The 17358-nt window shown below is 32.7% G+C and overlaps 1 protein-coding gene across 30 annotated transcripts in view; it reads left to right on the plus strand.

Annotated features, from left to right (window-relative positions):
* LOC105492120 (SRY-box transcription factor 5) overlaps positions 1 to 17358 on the plus strand; it is a 1036234-nt gene that overhangs the window by 708233 nt on the left and 310643 nt on the right. For all 30 annotated transcript variants that reach the window (XM_071070598.1, XM_071070600.1, XM_011759036.3 and 27 more), the window contains one exon: positions 11262 to 11472. In XM_071070598.1, coding sequence (XP_070926699.1) covers positions 11262 to 11472 — 211 coding nt within the window. The remainder of the gene's footprint in view (positions 1 to 11261; positions 11473 to 17358) is intronic.

A 17358-nucleotide genomic window follows, 5' to 3' on the forward strand; every position in this document is an offset into this window, starting at 1 on the left:
TGCTACAATCTAGTGGAAGGCCTTTTATTGTCACATATGTGTCATGGTAACAGTTTCCTATTCGGTGGAGATCTTTACTTTCTCCTCTACCCAATTAATTCTACATACCACTGCTAGACTAATCTTCCTAACAAGCTACTTTAATAGAATCACTCACTATAGATCAACAATAGTTCTTCATCGCCTGCTAGGTCAAATGTAAACTACCCTACTTGACTTTCATGACCCTTCATGAAATGACTCTCCTATGTTAGTCTTCTATTTATTATTCTTCATTTCTTTTGGTTAAGCCACTTCCTTCCCTGTAGCGTGTGTGTATATGCACTGTAAAATTTCCTGGGTGGTGCCTCCGGGAATGCTCTGTATCTTTTCCTCTTCACTTATTTCTTCTAGGCTTAAACTAAAAGACTCTCTATACATGAAGATTTAATAAATTAATAATTAACTCAATATGTATTAATGGAACATTAATAACGGCATAGTGTGTGTGTGAGTAATCAGACATGTTCCCTGCCTTCATGGTATAGAAAGAAAATTAAATGAACAATCCCAAAAGAGTGTGATTAGTACTGTGATAAGAAGTTTTCCATTTTTCTTTGATTTCCAGCATTCTCTCTTCTCTAAACGTCTTTTGCATGTATAATTTGCTACTCTAAAAATTAGTACTTATTATAGTTGTTATGATTACTAATTGTTTCAGGTGCATTTCAATGCCTCTAAAATTTAATTTTAAACTATTTGAAGAGAGAGAAAACCAGCTTTATTTTCGTATACCTTTGGCATTTCTTGCAGCACCTGAATCAGTTGAGGAAGCTTAATGATGACCACAGCAAGGAGTTTAGAATTGGATCTTAGGTTTAATTCTCCAATTTACCATTTCTTACTATTATTTGGGGTAAATTACTTTTAGAACTTTAATTTCATCATATGTTAAACAGCAATAACATTCTTCAGGGAATTTCTCCTAGAATTATTTTTTTGAAGTCCATAGAACGTTTGCAACAATGCCTTTAAGAACTCCAAAATTGGTAGCTATAATTTTATTGAAACATTGGTAAATAAATAGATTTTGTGTATCTCATCAAAGGTACCTTTTATATCCTTTAAAACTATAAGATTGACTAAATCTATATGTAAGCATTGCTCATGTAAACTACATGAAAATAATCTTTGCAGAGAACCTAATATTTTACATTAAGAATGCCAGTATCTCAGTGATTGTGTGTGCTGTGGGATGGTCCTTATGGGCCCGCTAAAGTGGGTTCAGGAAGTTCTGCTTTATAGTGTGAATAAATAATTTGGCTAGTTGAGAAATTTTGTAAGAGACCGTGGACTGTTTAATACCTTACCATTACTTTTAGACTGATAACTGAAATTTGTGTTTCTTATTTCTCAACTCACTGCCTAATGTCAGTTCATGTTAAATGTTTCTTTCACAAATAAAAAAGCTTCTTTTGCCCTAAACATAGTTCGCTATTGAGAGTCTTAATTAGTATAGAAAAATAGGTCTTTAGCACTTTTTTAAGGGGAAGACTAGTGTGGTGGCATAACAGAGCGGATTGACTTTAGGCTATGAAATTAGCCTCATATAGTGAGAAGGCATATGTTTTACAGACTTTTTCTTTTATAATTCTCAGAGAAATTCCCTGAAGACTGTGTTTCAAGATGTTGCGGGAGCATAGCAGAGAGAAGCTAGCAAAAATGGAGAATTTGTACTTGATAATACCCTTCCTCATATTACTATTGTTGTTTCATATTTTTCCTGTAAAGGAATCTAAGGATTTATTTGCCAGGCAATCTAGTGGTGCTGATGTCCTCAGAAAGAAAGAAAAAGCTTGATGTGCACATCTCAGAAACAGAAAAAGTTGAAATATGACATAAAAAGTAATTGGTGTCATGTATTTATGACAAACAATTCATTCCTCTTCATTTTTTTCAAACTTTCACTTTTAAAAGTTTTATTTAATAATGAGTAGTAATTGAACATCTTTTCTTTGATCTTTTCCCTGAGTTATCACTTTCAAGAGAACCATGAAACTGTGAAATTTGAAAACTGAGTATGAAACAGAGGTAAAAGCCTACTAATGCTGTATGGCATTTTGTGGAATACCTTTTATTCCCTTATAAACAAAAGAAAAGTTTGTATTAGGTTATCTTTTAAAATGGACCACATTAAATACATTTTAAATTATTAAAAAAAAATGTTTCCCTGGATACAGTTTGATTTTGGCAGAAATAACTCTAAAAACTGCTTGTATGTGCATATTCTATTTTTGGCAGGGTGGGTGAAAGAAAGGGCTTTTCTCCTCCTAATATCTTTTTTCTTCACTTTTCTGGTAAAGGGTCTATTTTTTGCTTTATTCATTTTTGTATATTCTATGTTTTATTCATCTTTATAGGCTAATATGCCTGGAAGCACATTTATTTTAACAAACACTCATATAACTCTTGTAATATCTGTTGCCATTTTATGAATTTTATAGCTCATAACACGTTATTAACTTACCCTAGCTCATATAACTCATTACATTTTAACTTATAATCCTCTAACAACCCAGTGAGGTATTAAATGCTAATATTATCCCCATTTTGCAGATGAGAAAATTAAGGCATACAAGGATTGAATTGTATGATTTGTCCAAGGTCACACAGCTAGTGAATGAAGGAGCCAGGATTTGAACCAAAGCTATTTGGCTTCAAATTCTGTGTGCTTAACCCATCTTTATGCTGCCCTGCAAGTTAGCGTTCAAAACATTTTGTTACATAATTGAAAGAGAAAATAGAGTGAATGAAGTAATATTTCCTTTTTAAAATGTTTATTTTTCATTACCGTTCAATTTTGGAGATCAATTATATACATATGTATTAATTTTCACTTATCCCATTTTCTAGATGAGGAAACAGATGTAGAGAGTTTAGACAGTTTGCCCTAGATTATAGAATTATATATAACTGTATAATACAGATTATAAATAACAGAGCCTGTCCTTGACCCAAATATCCTGACTTCTGCCTCCAGTTTCTTAACAACTGCTTTATACTGCTTTGGTACCATTTTATTTTACTGCATGGGGGGACCACAATCTATTGTATTCATTACTGAAGCCATAGTCAGTTTCCAGTTATAAGCAGTGCTAGCAAACATTTAGCTTCTTTACTGAGTGAATGCTCTGTGTAAAAAACTGCATTTATTGCTATGTGGAATAAAAATAAGTCATTTCCTCAATTTCCTGTATTTACGCAACTCTATTACAAATTTTGGTACAGAATACAGATGAACATTTGAGAAATTCCTTGTATCTTATTTATTCCTTCAGACGCAGAGAGTGAATATTTAGTCAAGTTTACTAAAAACGACAATAAAAAGGTTCTAGAGATTTAGGAGAGTGACAGAAAAATTATATCTAATCAGTGGCTACTTACAATAAATGTTAAATTTATTACAGATGTTAAAAGGAAATGTTTTGATTTGTAGTCTCACTTTTGTTTAGACACATCTTGTGGTTGGTCTTTGCTCAGGGAAGAGATCATCAAATGTCTTAAAGTGTATTTGCTAGATGTTTAAACATAAGTAAGACATAGTGCACAAGTCATCTGCAGGAAGATAATGAGGCTGTCACAGCACAAAATGTTCTTTGTTTTTACAGGTTCTATTAGTTAATGTATCAGCAATTTTCTAAATGCCACTTTTGCTTATTAAGAGGTTTTGAGAGCACATGAAAACATACATTTTATTCTTGAATGCAGCATTTCTGAGATTATTAGCAAATGTGATTCTGAAGGAATATTTTCAAATACCCTGAAGGAACATTTGGGGGGAAAAAAAAAACACGTTAGACACTTTTGCCCATGTAGCGTCTACATAAAAGTAAAGATATTTTTAAAACTGTTTATCCTATTCATAGCATCTCTTATTGATAATCACAAAATTTGCCCTTAACTTTCAGTTTCATTCACCAGAATTAAATTAGATGGTAAATATGATAGTGATTTATAAAACAAAATATAATATTTTTATATTATAAATGAGATCTAATTATTAATAAATTTAAACTAAATGTTGGTGCATTTCTAAAAATAATCTATTTTCCCAATTCAATTTTGACACAAATCTTAGATTTCCTAATCTATATAGTTAGTAGGACATCAGGAAACATAAGCCTGTTTCAACAAATGCCAAAATGACTATTAAAAAATTAAAAGTCATTCTTCTACAATATGTGTTTTTTTATATATATATATTTATATACATATATATGTAAAATTTTTGCATGTTTGCTGACTCTCCTCCATCCCCACTACCCTTCTTTTCCTCCCTGGAATATATTTTACCTTTTCTCACTCTTCTCAAATTCCTGTCCCATTACTTTAATGATGTCTTTCTTCCCCACTGCAGCTTTTAATAATTCTCCCCTTTCCTTCTCTGCCTCTCCTTCTCTCCTTAGCTCTTAACAGTTTTTTTCTATGACAGTAGTTCTCAAACTTTAGTCTCACATGGAAGGCTTGTTAACTCAGATTTGGTTGGGCTCCACCTCCTGAACATCTGATTCAGGAAGTCTGGGGTGAGGCCTGAGAAAAGTGTTTAAAGTGTTCCCTGGTGATGCCAATGATATTATTTTGAGGACCACCGTTTGTGAATCATGTTTATAAAAATCACCTGTCACTATGCTATCATTCTTTATTGTTGTTTAGTACCATTTGAATGCAATTTTTGAAGAACACACTTTTAAATATTTATTTAGTTTCCTAATTAGTAATTAAACATAAGCCTAAACTAACATTTCATCTCAATGCTTGGCAAAGAAATGCAAAACCAAGTTAGACTTCTGCTGAATTTCCATCCTGTTGAATAGCAATCTTTAAAAGAGTCTATATTTTTAGGCTTTGAAAAAAACATTAAAGAGTTCTCACTTCTGTTTGCACTGTCCCAAAATACATAAGAAATGTTTGAAATACGGGCTGGATTATATTTTTGAAGTGTAATGGGGCCATTTTTATAAAATGATAATCTTTTTGCCTGAACTGGATGAGGACCGTTACTGTCTAGAATATTCCGTCTACCCCAAGAGTGTGCGACGTCTGCATTAAAGACACAAATTAATTTGTAAAGTTTCTCCAATGTTCCTTGAAAGTTAGAAAAAATTAGAACTCATTAGTTCAGGAAATTAGAGCTTTCCTTAGATCATAGAGAAAAAAGGATGCAGATGCCTATTTAAGTATTTTAGAATTTCTACCCATTTTTAATATTGTGGTGAATAAATGTTTCTAAGGATTCAGAATACTAATTTTCAGAGAATTTCAATCATATAATAATATTGAATATATAAAATATAAACATTCCTTAAAAACTGACTTGGCTGTTAACTTGCTTGTAAGCGGTCTAGATTAGGCCAGTGCATACCAGCCTAGCCACTGATCATCACACTTCTTTAGAGAACTTTAAAAAATGCGCATATGTAGCTTCCTGACCCCATCCCAAGATAGATTCGAGGCCCACTTATCTAAAATCTATAATCGTAAGTAGTGTACCCTGTAGTTGTTTAGGCACTAAGGATTCCTGATGTTATAAGTGCTGATCTGGAAGTTTTACAAAGGTATTATCAGTGGCTTTTTCAAATATACAGGGATGACCAGTTGTGATAAGCTGTCTCTCTAGGTGACCTACTGAAATAGGCCAAACAAAAGTACTTCTGTTATTTTTCACTTTTTGAACTACTGGACCTAAGTACAATTAGCTATTTTTCAGACAAAAATTAAGGAAAGGTTTTAAATTGGATGACTTCATCCATAATCATTATTATAACAAACACTCTTCAGAGGTCTGTCTGTAAGTGCTGACTTTTATTCTGTAGTTATTGGGAACCGACAATATCTTGCTCCCAGAGTACTGACTTTGATCATCTTAACCAGAGAAAATTTCTTAGTGTTCTCTATTGAGTTTTGTAAACTTGGTTTTGCCTCAATATATCTCTTTTATATTTACAACTCATTTTTAGGAATATTAATATTGGAAAATTGAGCTGATCAAACTTGCTGTCAAAATTGCAGAATTCATTTGTAAAAGTCAGCAATTCTGTCTTGCATTTCAGATTTCTGTGCGTATTATCACAAGATGATTACTGAATAAGAAAACAATCATTGCCGTATTTATTACTCTTTAAAGAATAACTAAAATATGTATCTCTTTCCAAATGCTTATCTTTGGAGCAGTAAAATTTTAAGATATTAACATATATACCTGAAATAAACTTTTATCTCGATAAAAGATAAACATCTTGATAAAAGATGAATAAACTTTTATCTTGATAAAAGATAAACATTTATCTTGATAAAAGATACACTTTAATCTTGATAAGGTTTTTTTTTTGTTTCTTGTTTTTTTGCAGGCAACTGGTTTTTTAAAATCACCTAATTGTCTATATTGATGAGCTTATATTATTTTTCTGGGAAGGTATACATTTAGGTCAGGTATACATTCCTTAACCTGGAATCCATGGTTCATAAGAGTTCATAGCGAATTTCCTGGAGGAGGTTCATAACTGGAACTATGAACATATAAAGTTAACTCTGTAAAACTTTATGAAATTATGTGTGCAATCACATGAGTGTGTGTTTATGCATGTGCATATGTGTTTAAAATAGCATTTATAGCTATCTTCAAGGGATCAGTAGTCCCAAAGGAGTAAGTGTGGTTTAGGGTTTCATGCAGACATTTTATGAAAAATTATTTTAATCAAGATAACTCGAAAAATAATTGGAAGAGCTCTTTAGACAATGGTTACATTTTTTCTATAACTAAATTCAATTTGGTAACTCCTAATTTGGCAGAAGAGATTACAAGTAGTGAAATTTAGTTTCAACATTTGAAATAAGGTATATTTTTATCCTCTTTTGATGGAATTTAAGGAACAGTCAAATATTATAGCTTTTAAGATATTTTTTGAAGTTTTGTTTTACCTAGTCCTGGTGATTTCTTCTTCTTTTTTTTTTTTTTTTTGGGTAAACGGAGTCTAGCTCTATTGCCAGGCTGGAGTGCAGTGGCGCGATCTTGGCTCTCTGCAATCTCCGCCTTGTGGGTTCCAGCGATTCCCCTGCCTCAGTGTCCAGAGTAGCTGGGATTACAGGCATGTGCCACCATGCCCAGCTAATTTTTGTATTTATAGTAGAGATGGGGTTTCACCATGTTGGCCAGGGTGGTCTCGATCCCTTGACCTTGTGATCTGCCCACCTTGGTCTCCCAAAGTGCTGGGATTACAGGTGTGAGCTACCATGCCCAGCAATCCTGGTAATATTTTATAAATCACGACCCGCTGCTGGAAGAGGAACATGACTGTATCAAAACTTATTGAGCACCAAAGCATCCTTTCTGTGTATCTGTAGTTCATCTTATGCTATCTCTGTACAGTACCCAAATTACTGGACATGCATTCATGAGAATCTAATTGATGATAGTCCAGATCTTCTGTACTAGCTTTTTTCTAAATTCAAAACTTAATTTTACTGGAAAGAATGCTGAAGATGCTCACAAATTTTATGAAGATAGTTACAAAAACAGACTACTGAGTACCATTACTCTGATTAGTCATGTAGAAATATAAATCTATATATTTGGTTTAAATAATTCTTTAAACATTAAAATTTATTTTAAAAAATATGATATAAACCAGTGGATATTTGGATGGACAGAGCTTTATAAGTCTAGAATGTGGTTGATTTAATTAATTTAAACACATATAGCTCATTTGTTTTCTTTAGGGCTTGAACGTATTGCAGTGGAAACCTCTCATTTTCATACTTATTAAAAAGACAAATGTCTTGTTCACCATAACATTGATAGATACAAACATAGATGAAAGAGGTATAATAACATTGATTTCTAAATCCAAGTATGCTATAAGCTACTTTGTCCATAAGGGCTTTGTCCATGAGAGCTCTGGAGCCCAATAGGTTGGGGCTGATTTTTCACGCTACCTTTTGGCAGTCATGTGACTTTCAGCATATACTGTGCTTCAGTCTCTCCACCTCAGTTTATCCAGCTATGAAATGGAAATTATAATTAGGCTTGCCATGAGAATTGAGTTAATACATGTAAAGCACTTTAAGCCGTGCCTAACACAAAGTATTCAATACATATTTGCTATCATTCTTATCAATTACTGTCTGATAGATTGGAATATTAATGTAATGTTTCTAAGCATGAGCTTAATTTCAGTTTATAAGGCCAAGAAGTAAGCATAATAATATGTTTCTTAAGGCCAGAAGTCAAGGATGAAATGTCATTTGAATAATAAAAGAAACACATGCATCTGGTTATTTCATATAATCTCTTCTTTTATAAAATGAGTTAATTATTCTTAATTATCTCATCATGTAAATTAGAGTTTAAATATTAAGGTGGAAATAATATTTCTTTCAACGTCTTCATAGCAATATTCTGTCTTTAAAATGAATTAACAAGAATTCAGTTTTAAAAAGATATTTTAATGAGAATACATATGTTAGGCAGACTCTTTTTCTATTGGTTGCAAAGATAACAAAAGGGGTAAGATTAAGCAAACCTTGTTCAAAAATAACAAAGGAAGATTATCAACTTTATTCTGAACATTGAGAAACCTCTTTTATGATTAGACTTTAGAGGTCGTATATCACAGTTCTGGGAACTTGTTTGCGAAGTACTGGTATGCCCTTAGAATTCACAAAACTTGATTAAATAGATATTGCTGGTCTGGACCACTTATGCCTATGTTAGCTGGTTCTCTTGATTTCACCTGCCAGCAAAGTGAAGTGAAACATGGAATCATTACTTCACGTATGACAAATGCAATCCCAGGGAAGGAGCTCTGAAAAAGATAGGATTTCCTTGACTGTAGACTGTGCTACCACTCCTTAACAAGCTATTCACCATGCAAATGAACAATGGAGTCCCACGCTCAAACAGCTGTTAACCACATAAAACTGTTAAGGAGATTAACAGTGCCAGAGGCTGAAATGTAATCAGGCAGGTGAAATACTGATAAGATAAATATTCCTGTGTGAAATAGCAATAATGTTTAATTAATTTATTTTTATACCGCTGCAGCAACTGAGCTTAGAATACTTGTGAAATATACTAAACTTTAAAACATACATTTTTTTCTTCTTTGAAAGGTGTAGAAAGTTAGAGGTATGCAAAATGGGATACCTTATCTGGATATTTTTTGACATTTTTGATATTTTAATAGGCTTGATTTCATTGTAATGTTCAATTATGACAATTAAAGGTCAGCTCCCCAATTATTGTTTCTAAAGTTTGTCATCATATAATGTGAAAGCAGAGTACAGATAGAGAAAGGTTCAAAGTGAAGCTAACATTGGGATGTTTCTGCTTTTGGTCCTGGAAAGAAATGAGAAGAAAGATCTGTGGAAAATTAGTACAGATGTTTTGCAATATTCTGGTTTGCACATGAAACTAAGCTAATGTGTGTTATGGGCCATTCATAAAAACATTCCTATTAATTTACTGAATGAATTTGTGATTGCTCTTTTTAGGGGTGTGTATGTGTATGTGTGTGTTTATGTGTTTGTATATATATGTAGGTTTTAATAATGCCAGAAGTGTACTTTCACTTAACCTGTAGGAGCTTGTAATTGTTACATTTTGTACATTGATTTCTAAATCCAAGTGTGTTACAAGCTACTTTGTCCATAAAATATTCACTCAAGGCATAGTGCTAGTCAGAGGCATATTCTGTAATGTTTGTGAGAAATGAAAGCCATTTGAGATTTAGAATTATAATTTGGAAGATTCTGTTGCGCATTTTTTTTGCCTTCTCCAAATGCCTCAGCCACATGCAACAAACTGATGTTTGTAGCATAGCCTGTTGTCCCTGTACTCACTAATATCTGCTAACAGCAAAAAAAAAAAAAAAAAAAAAAAAAAAAAAAAATCATATTAACAGATTATGTTTGTGTTGACATCTCTATTTTTAATCTATTTTTTTAAATTACACTGATGGTTTTTTAACCAGGTATGTTAGCATATTTTTAAGCTAGTCAAAAATATTGCATTAACCTTAAAATCATTGCGTATCAATCAGTGTGATTTGTTACTTTTTGGAAGTCAACAGATTGTATTAATGTGTCTTAAATAGGTAGAGAAGAAATGTGCAAACAGGTATAAACTAATATCCTGAATATTAAATAAGCACACATTCAAATATATTTTAATGCAAACTTTTAATGTTGCAGAATTAAGAAATATTTCTGTTGCAGAATTAAGAAATAGGGTGAGACTCAAAGATCTTAGGATACAGCTTTATGTTTAAGATGTCTGTTTTGTGGAAGGTAAAGGATTATGGAAGTAAGAGACTATACAAGGAAAATCTTTAGGAAAATTAATTTTTCTTTATCATTTAATTATCACTCCTCCTGATAATTTCTAAAACATCAACTTAGTATCTTTTATACAAAATATTCCCCAAATATTATACAAATTACCAGAGTTGTGCTAGAATATGTGAGAAAATGATGACAATAGACTATAAAAAGATATTTACATTTTAGAACCGTACAATAAATTATTTTCATTCGCATACTCATGTGATTATGAAGAAGCAAACACTGCAACAGACCTTATTTTATAGGGCAAATGAGGATTAAAATACAAAATAGCAAAGAGTATTGACAGAAACTGTGCTTCATATAACAAATGAAATTGAAAATGTCTTCAGCATTGGCAAAATTGAACTTGGAATATTCTTGTCTGATGTCAAATAACCCATGTGATGGATGCTTTCTTAAAAGTAGGAGAGGGAGGTAGAAAATTAAAACTTTAATTAGAGTATTTATCAAGAAGAGGCAGCTACTGAAAATGAAAATAAATTGTGTGTAATGATATTTGTTTAAATATTACAAAGTCAGGAAGTTTAACACAAATGATCACTACATTTAATACCCATAGGAAAATCTGAGACTCTCAAACAAAAGCAGGAAAATAAACAAATCTAATAATATAGGCTTCATATAAGACTATATTGTCATTTATACTCAGTTTAAAGGAGAGAATCTCCAAATTTTGATTTCTCCTTTGAACAGATCTTTGACTTACTCTAGTCCTACCATGCAAACTTAATTTATTCTTTTTTGAAGTTTCTTTGTTTTTCTGCCTCTTGCAGCGTGACATTTCACTTTTCAATCTTTCAGCTGAATAAGCCATATAACCAATTTTTTTTTTAAGTTTCTGAATTTTAAACAATTATTTGTCCTTTTGCTTTCTCTTTCAGGAAGTTGATGGCAATAAAGTTATGTCTTCATTTGCCCCACACAACTCATCTACCTCACCTCAGAAGGCAGAAGAAGGTGGGCGACAGAGTGGCGAGTCCTTGTCTAGTACGGCCCTGGGAACTCCTGAACGGCGCAAGGGCAGTTTAGCTGATGTTGTTGACACCTTGAAGCAGCGGAAAATGGAAGAGCTCATCAAAAACGAGCCGGAAGGTAAAGGCTGGAAAAGAAAACAAAGTTGGTGCTGTGTCCTGATTTTAATACTTTGATTTTAGCTTCTTGATTTGTTTTTTGATTTATACTCTTAAAGTTAAGTTGGACAAAATGGAAACTTATGGCTATGAAGATGGTTGGTATATTTTTTTCAGAAACACTTAGGCCTGTCTATCTCAATTTTTTAAATCATTAATTTATGTTGTGATGTTATTTTCACATATGAGTAAATTAGTTGAGTGAAAATGATTCAAGAATAGAATGTGGCAGCAGAGCCGGGAATAGTAACCTACTTGTCAAATATCTGCAGTCTAGTTTGTTTCTCTCCATTTTTTTCCCCTTGTAGATTAATGTAGAATTTCACTACATTTCATAACCTTTATACATTAATAATCTTATCCTACCTGTTTCCTGTATAGTCAAAAATTAATATGGTTAGGACTATTATGTATTTACATATTAGAGATACTTTAACTTTTAGAAATGCTTAAGTTCCTATTTGTTCAACTTCCAGAAAGTCTTTCTTTTAAGATTTTATCCTCTAAATCTCTTCAATAGTTCCTGATAGGAGCCTTCAGGTAATATGCAAATGGACTAATCTTAAAATTAAAGCAAACAAGCCAATAAGATAACTGTTGCAAATTGTACAAACTTGTGCATAATTGACAATCATCCTTTATGTTACACATGCTTACTAACGCCTATTGAAACCTCTGTCCATCCTAAGCATGAGTACCATATTGCACACAAGAACATGCCTCCTGTTTCAATCAGATGGACATTTAAAACAAACAATGATGTGCAGACACACTTTATAACAAAAATACACTGCATGTATACTGTGTAACAATAAGTTGGGCTCATTGCTAGTCTGTTAGGACACTGGTAAATTATGAGGATACCTGACACAAAATTATGTTAACCTGTATATGTGGCAGTCATGTGACAATTAAATATTCTGGTTCCCTACCAAATGCATAGCTGGGATCTGGATTTTGGTTAAAATTTATGCAGTTCTCATTATCTGAGAATTGGAAAGAATTTTAAAGATATTCTTGTCAGCCAAAGATTTTGGATATTTTGTTACATGTCCTCCCATTCTCATGGAGATAAAAATGGAGTGTTGAGGGGGATCCAGACAACCTTATGTTTTTAAAATGGTGGATTGTTTCCTTATATTAAAAGTAATACAGTTTTATAATAATTATTTTTTAAAAGTAAAACATTATAAGGAAGAAAATTAAAATCACCTGAAGTCGTAGCTATTCCTGTGTGAAATAGCAATAATGTTTAATTATTTTTATACTGCTTCAGCAACTCAGTTTAGAATACTTGTGAAATATGCTAAACTTAAAAAAAAAATTTTCCTCCTCTTTGAAAGATGTAGGAAGTTAGAGACATGCAAAATGGGATATCTTATCTGATTTTTTTGATATTTTTGATATTTTAATAGACTTGATTACATCGTAAATTTTTGCATGAAGTCATAGCTGCAGGTGATTTTTATTTACTTCCTCATAATGTTAATATGAGGTTAATAGGATTCCTATCCTTAGGATGTATTTTTTAGTGTTTATTTTTATGTATTCTGCTAATTTTTTATGATTAGCTTTATGCAGATGGTCCCCAACTTACCATGGATCCACTTACGATTTATCAACTTTAAGATGGGGCAAAAGCAATACGCATTCAGTAAAACCACACTTCAAATTTTGAATTTTGATATTTTCGTGTATGCAGTAGGATACTCTGTCTCATTGCTGGGCAGCAGCAGGGAGCCATAGCTCCCAGTCAGCCACACAATCAAGAGGGTAAACAATGATACTCCACAGTACGTTGTGTTGCCAGATGATTTTTGCCCTATGGTGGGGTAACAACATATGTGTTCTGGGCAAGTTTAAGGTAGGCAAGGCTAAATTATGATGTTCAATAGGTTAGCTGAATTAAATGCATTTTTGACTTAATGGTAATTTCAACTTACAAAGTGTTTAAGGACATAATCCTATCATAAGTCTAAGAGTATCTGTACTTTTAAAGTATTGTGCTTCCTATTTCATTTAGAATTATAGTATGAGTATATCTTCTGCCAAGTAATATACTTTAAAAAGAAATAACTGCCAAGACTGGGAACAGTGGCTCATGCCTATAATCCCAGCACTTTAGGAGGCCAAGGCAGGTGGATCACCTAAGGTCAGGAGTTCGAGACCATCCTGGCCAACATGGTGAAACCCCAATACAAAAATTAGCCAGGTGTGGTGGTGTGCACCTGTAGTCCCAGCTACTCAGGAGGCCAAGGCAGGACAATAGCTTGAATCTGGGAGGGGGAGGTTACAGTGAGCCAAGACTGGGCCACTGCACTCCAGCCTGGGCAACAGAGCGAGACTCTGTCTCAAAAAAAAAAAAAAAAAAGAAATGACTTTCAAATATTCTAAAGTATGACCATGATTTACTATTATAATTCATACATTCATTTTATTTTTAAAAAACTGTTTTAAATTTACAGAAAAGTTAAGCAGATAGTAGGAGTTCCCATGTATTCCATCCTTATACACAGTCTCCTCTCTTATTAACATCTTACATTAGTATGGTATATTTGTTAAAATAACGAACCAACATTGATACATTATTATTGACTAAAGTCCAGAGTTGATTTAAACTTCTTTAGTTTTTACCAAGTGTGCTTTTTCTGTTTTAAGATACCATTAAGGGTAACACATTATATTTAGCTGTCATGTCTTCTTAGGCTCTTTTTGGCTGTAGACAGCTTCTCAGAATGTCCTTGTTTTCAATGACCTTCAGAGTTTTGAGGAGTGCTGTTCAGATACATTGCAGGACATCTCCCTATTGGAATTTGTCTGATGTTTGTCTCAATCAGATGAGATTTGGAGTTTTGGGAGAAAGACCACAGAAGTGAAATACCATATTTGTCATCTCATATCAGTTACATACTTTCTATGTAATTAAGAAATTAAGGCGTTGACCTTGTTCATTGGCTGAAGTAGTGTTTTGCAAGTTTCTCCATTGTAAACTCGCTCTCTGTCCCCTTTCTACACCATACTCTTTGGAGGGCCGGAGCTCTGTGTAAGCCACACTTAAGGAATAGGGAGTTGTGTTACTAGAGCCAGAGTGTCTACATAATTTATTTGGATTTTTCTACATGGGAGATTTATCTCTTCTCTACCATTTATTATTTCATTCAATCATTTTTTACATCAGTATGGATTCACGAATATTATATTTTGTGTGTCATTTTTACGTACCACCATTGTGGTTGTGATAATGATTATTATTAGTTTAGCACTTCTTTTCTTTCTGACACTGTTAAGATACTGGGGGCTTATTTTGTATATTTCTTGCTCCAGTGTTAGAACCATCCATATCTCTAAGAAGCTCTGGCTCCTTTTATTGGAGAATATTAGAATGCAAGATCTGAATGCTGGGTATACTCCTTGCTTCTGATGTATCATTTCTTTTAGGGCCTCTAAGCGGACAGAGCAATGAAAATATATGTGTGTATGTTAACCTATATATGTATACATTTATAAATATTTCCATGTTTGTCTATATTAAGCTGAACGTGAGTTCTTACTAATGTCTCTAACTTGAATCTGTTTCTGCATGGATTATTGAAGCTTCATGTCTTGTTGATCTGTACATTTCCACCCAAACAGTGAGAAATATGGCTCCTACTAACCACCACTCATTTATATAATTGTTTACTTCTAGTATACATGTAGAAGAGTATCAGAATAATTAACTGCTACTACCATAGGAAATATCTTTGTCAACTAGGGTACAGTGTATGGGTCCTTTTGCTTTTAGTCTTACAGATTCCATTCATTTCCAAAGTTACTAAGGTAACTTACTTTTCCCCCACCCCATTCAGTGAAATTGTTTCATATATTTTTAATACAGTTAAATTAGTTCTGTATTCTTTACTGGTGTCCCTCATACTCCTCAATGATATTTTTAAATTTATTTATGTTAAGGTTCACTTATTATGTTGTATTATACATTTATATGTACAAATGCATAGAAATGTGCAATGTATAATGCAGTATGCATTGACAAATGCATATTGTCACTTATTTAGCACTGACAGTATCATGTAGAATAGCCTTCACTACTCCAAACTATCCTATGTTTCACCTATTCATCCCTCTTTTCTTCCCCAGAATCCCAAGTAATCACTGATCTTTTTACTATGTATAGTTTTCCCTTTCCTAGAAAATCATATAATCAGAATAATACAGCATGGGGACTTTTCAGACTGGCTCTGTCACTCAGTAATTTAAGGTTCTTCCACAGCTGTTTGTAGCTTGATAGCTCATTTCTTTTTATCAGTGAACAATATTCCATTGTATGAATATACCACTATTTTATAAATACTTTTTGCCTATCAAAGCACATATTGGTTGCTTCTGGCTTTTGGTTATTATGAATAAAGCTTCTATTAATACTCACATGCAGTTTTTTATGTGGACATAAGTTTTCAACCAAATTGGGGAAATACCTAGGAATATGAATGCTGGAATTTCTGAGAACATTATATTGTAGCCTTGGGAGAAACTGCCAGACTATCTTACAAAGTGGCTGTAAGATTTTGCATTCCCACCAGGAATGAATGTTAAGTTTCTGTTGTTCTACATTCTCATCAGAATTTGATATTGTCCATTTATTTTATTCATTCAAATAAGTGTATAATGGTATCTCTCATTGTTTTAATTTGTAGTCCTCTAATTTTAAGCAATGTTCAGCATCTTTTTGTGTGCTTATATGCCTTCGATGAGGTGGCCGGTTAGATCTTTTGTGCATTTATTAACTGAATCATTTTCTTGTCAATGAGTTTTTTGAGTTCTGAGTATATTTTATATACAAGTTCTTTGTCAGAAATGTGTTTTGCAAATATATCTACCAGTCTGCAGCTTGTGTTTGCATTGTCTTAACATTGTCTTTTGAGGAATAAACATTTTAATTTTAATAAAATCTAATTATTAATTGTTTTCCATGGATTATGCTTTTGATGTCTGTAAGTAATCATCACGTAATCCAGGGTAACTTAGATTTTCTCCTATCTTGTCTCTTGAAGTTGTATAGTTTTTCATTTTGCAGTTTAGGTCTATGATCCCTTTTGAGTTAAATTTTGTAAAAGGTAGTTCTGTGCCTGCATTCATTCGGTTTTTCTGTTCGTTTGTTTTTGTTTTTGCTTTTTTTTTGCATATAGAAGTCCAATTATTCCAAGACCATTTGTTGAAAAGACCATTATTTCTTCATTGACTTGCCTTTTTCCTTGCCAAAGATCAATTGAACGTATTTGTGTGGATCTATTTCTGCCCTCTGTATTTTGTTCCATTGATCAGTTGGTCTGTTCTCTTGCCAGTATCATCCTGTCATGATTACCATAGCTTGATAATAAGTCTTGAAGTTGGATAGTGTCAGCCCTCCAACTTTCTTCTTTTTCTTCAATATTGTGTTGGTATCCTCAGTCTGTTACCTTTTCTTGTAGACTTTAGAATCAATTTGTTGATATCCACAAAATAACTTACTTGAATTGTATTGAGATCGTGTTATACCTGTAGATTATGTTGGGAATAATTGACACCTTAAAAATACCAAGTTATCATATTTATGAACATAAAATATCTATTTATGAAGATCTTTAATGATGCCTATTGAGTTTCATAGTTTTCCACATATAGATCTTAAACATTCTTTGTTACATTTATACCTATTTCTTTTTTGATAGAAAAATTTAAATGTAAATATAAATTATATTCTTTTTAATTTTATATTTCAATTGTTTGTTGCTGAAATATGGGACATTAACTGTAGTATATTGCCCTTGCATCCTTTGGCCTGTCAGGACTCACTATTAGCTCTAGTGGT

Source organism: Macaca nemestrina, chromosome 10 (genome assembly GCF_043159975.1).
Source record: "Macaca nemestrina isolate mMacNem1 chromosome 10, mMacNem.hap1, whole genome shotgun sequence".
NCBI lineage: Eukaryota > Metazoa > Chordata > Mammalia > Primates > Cercopithecidae > Macaca > Macaca nemestrina.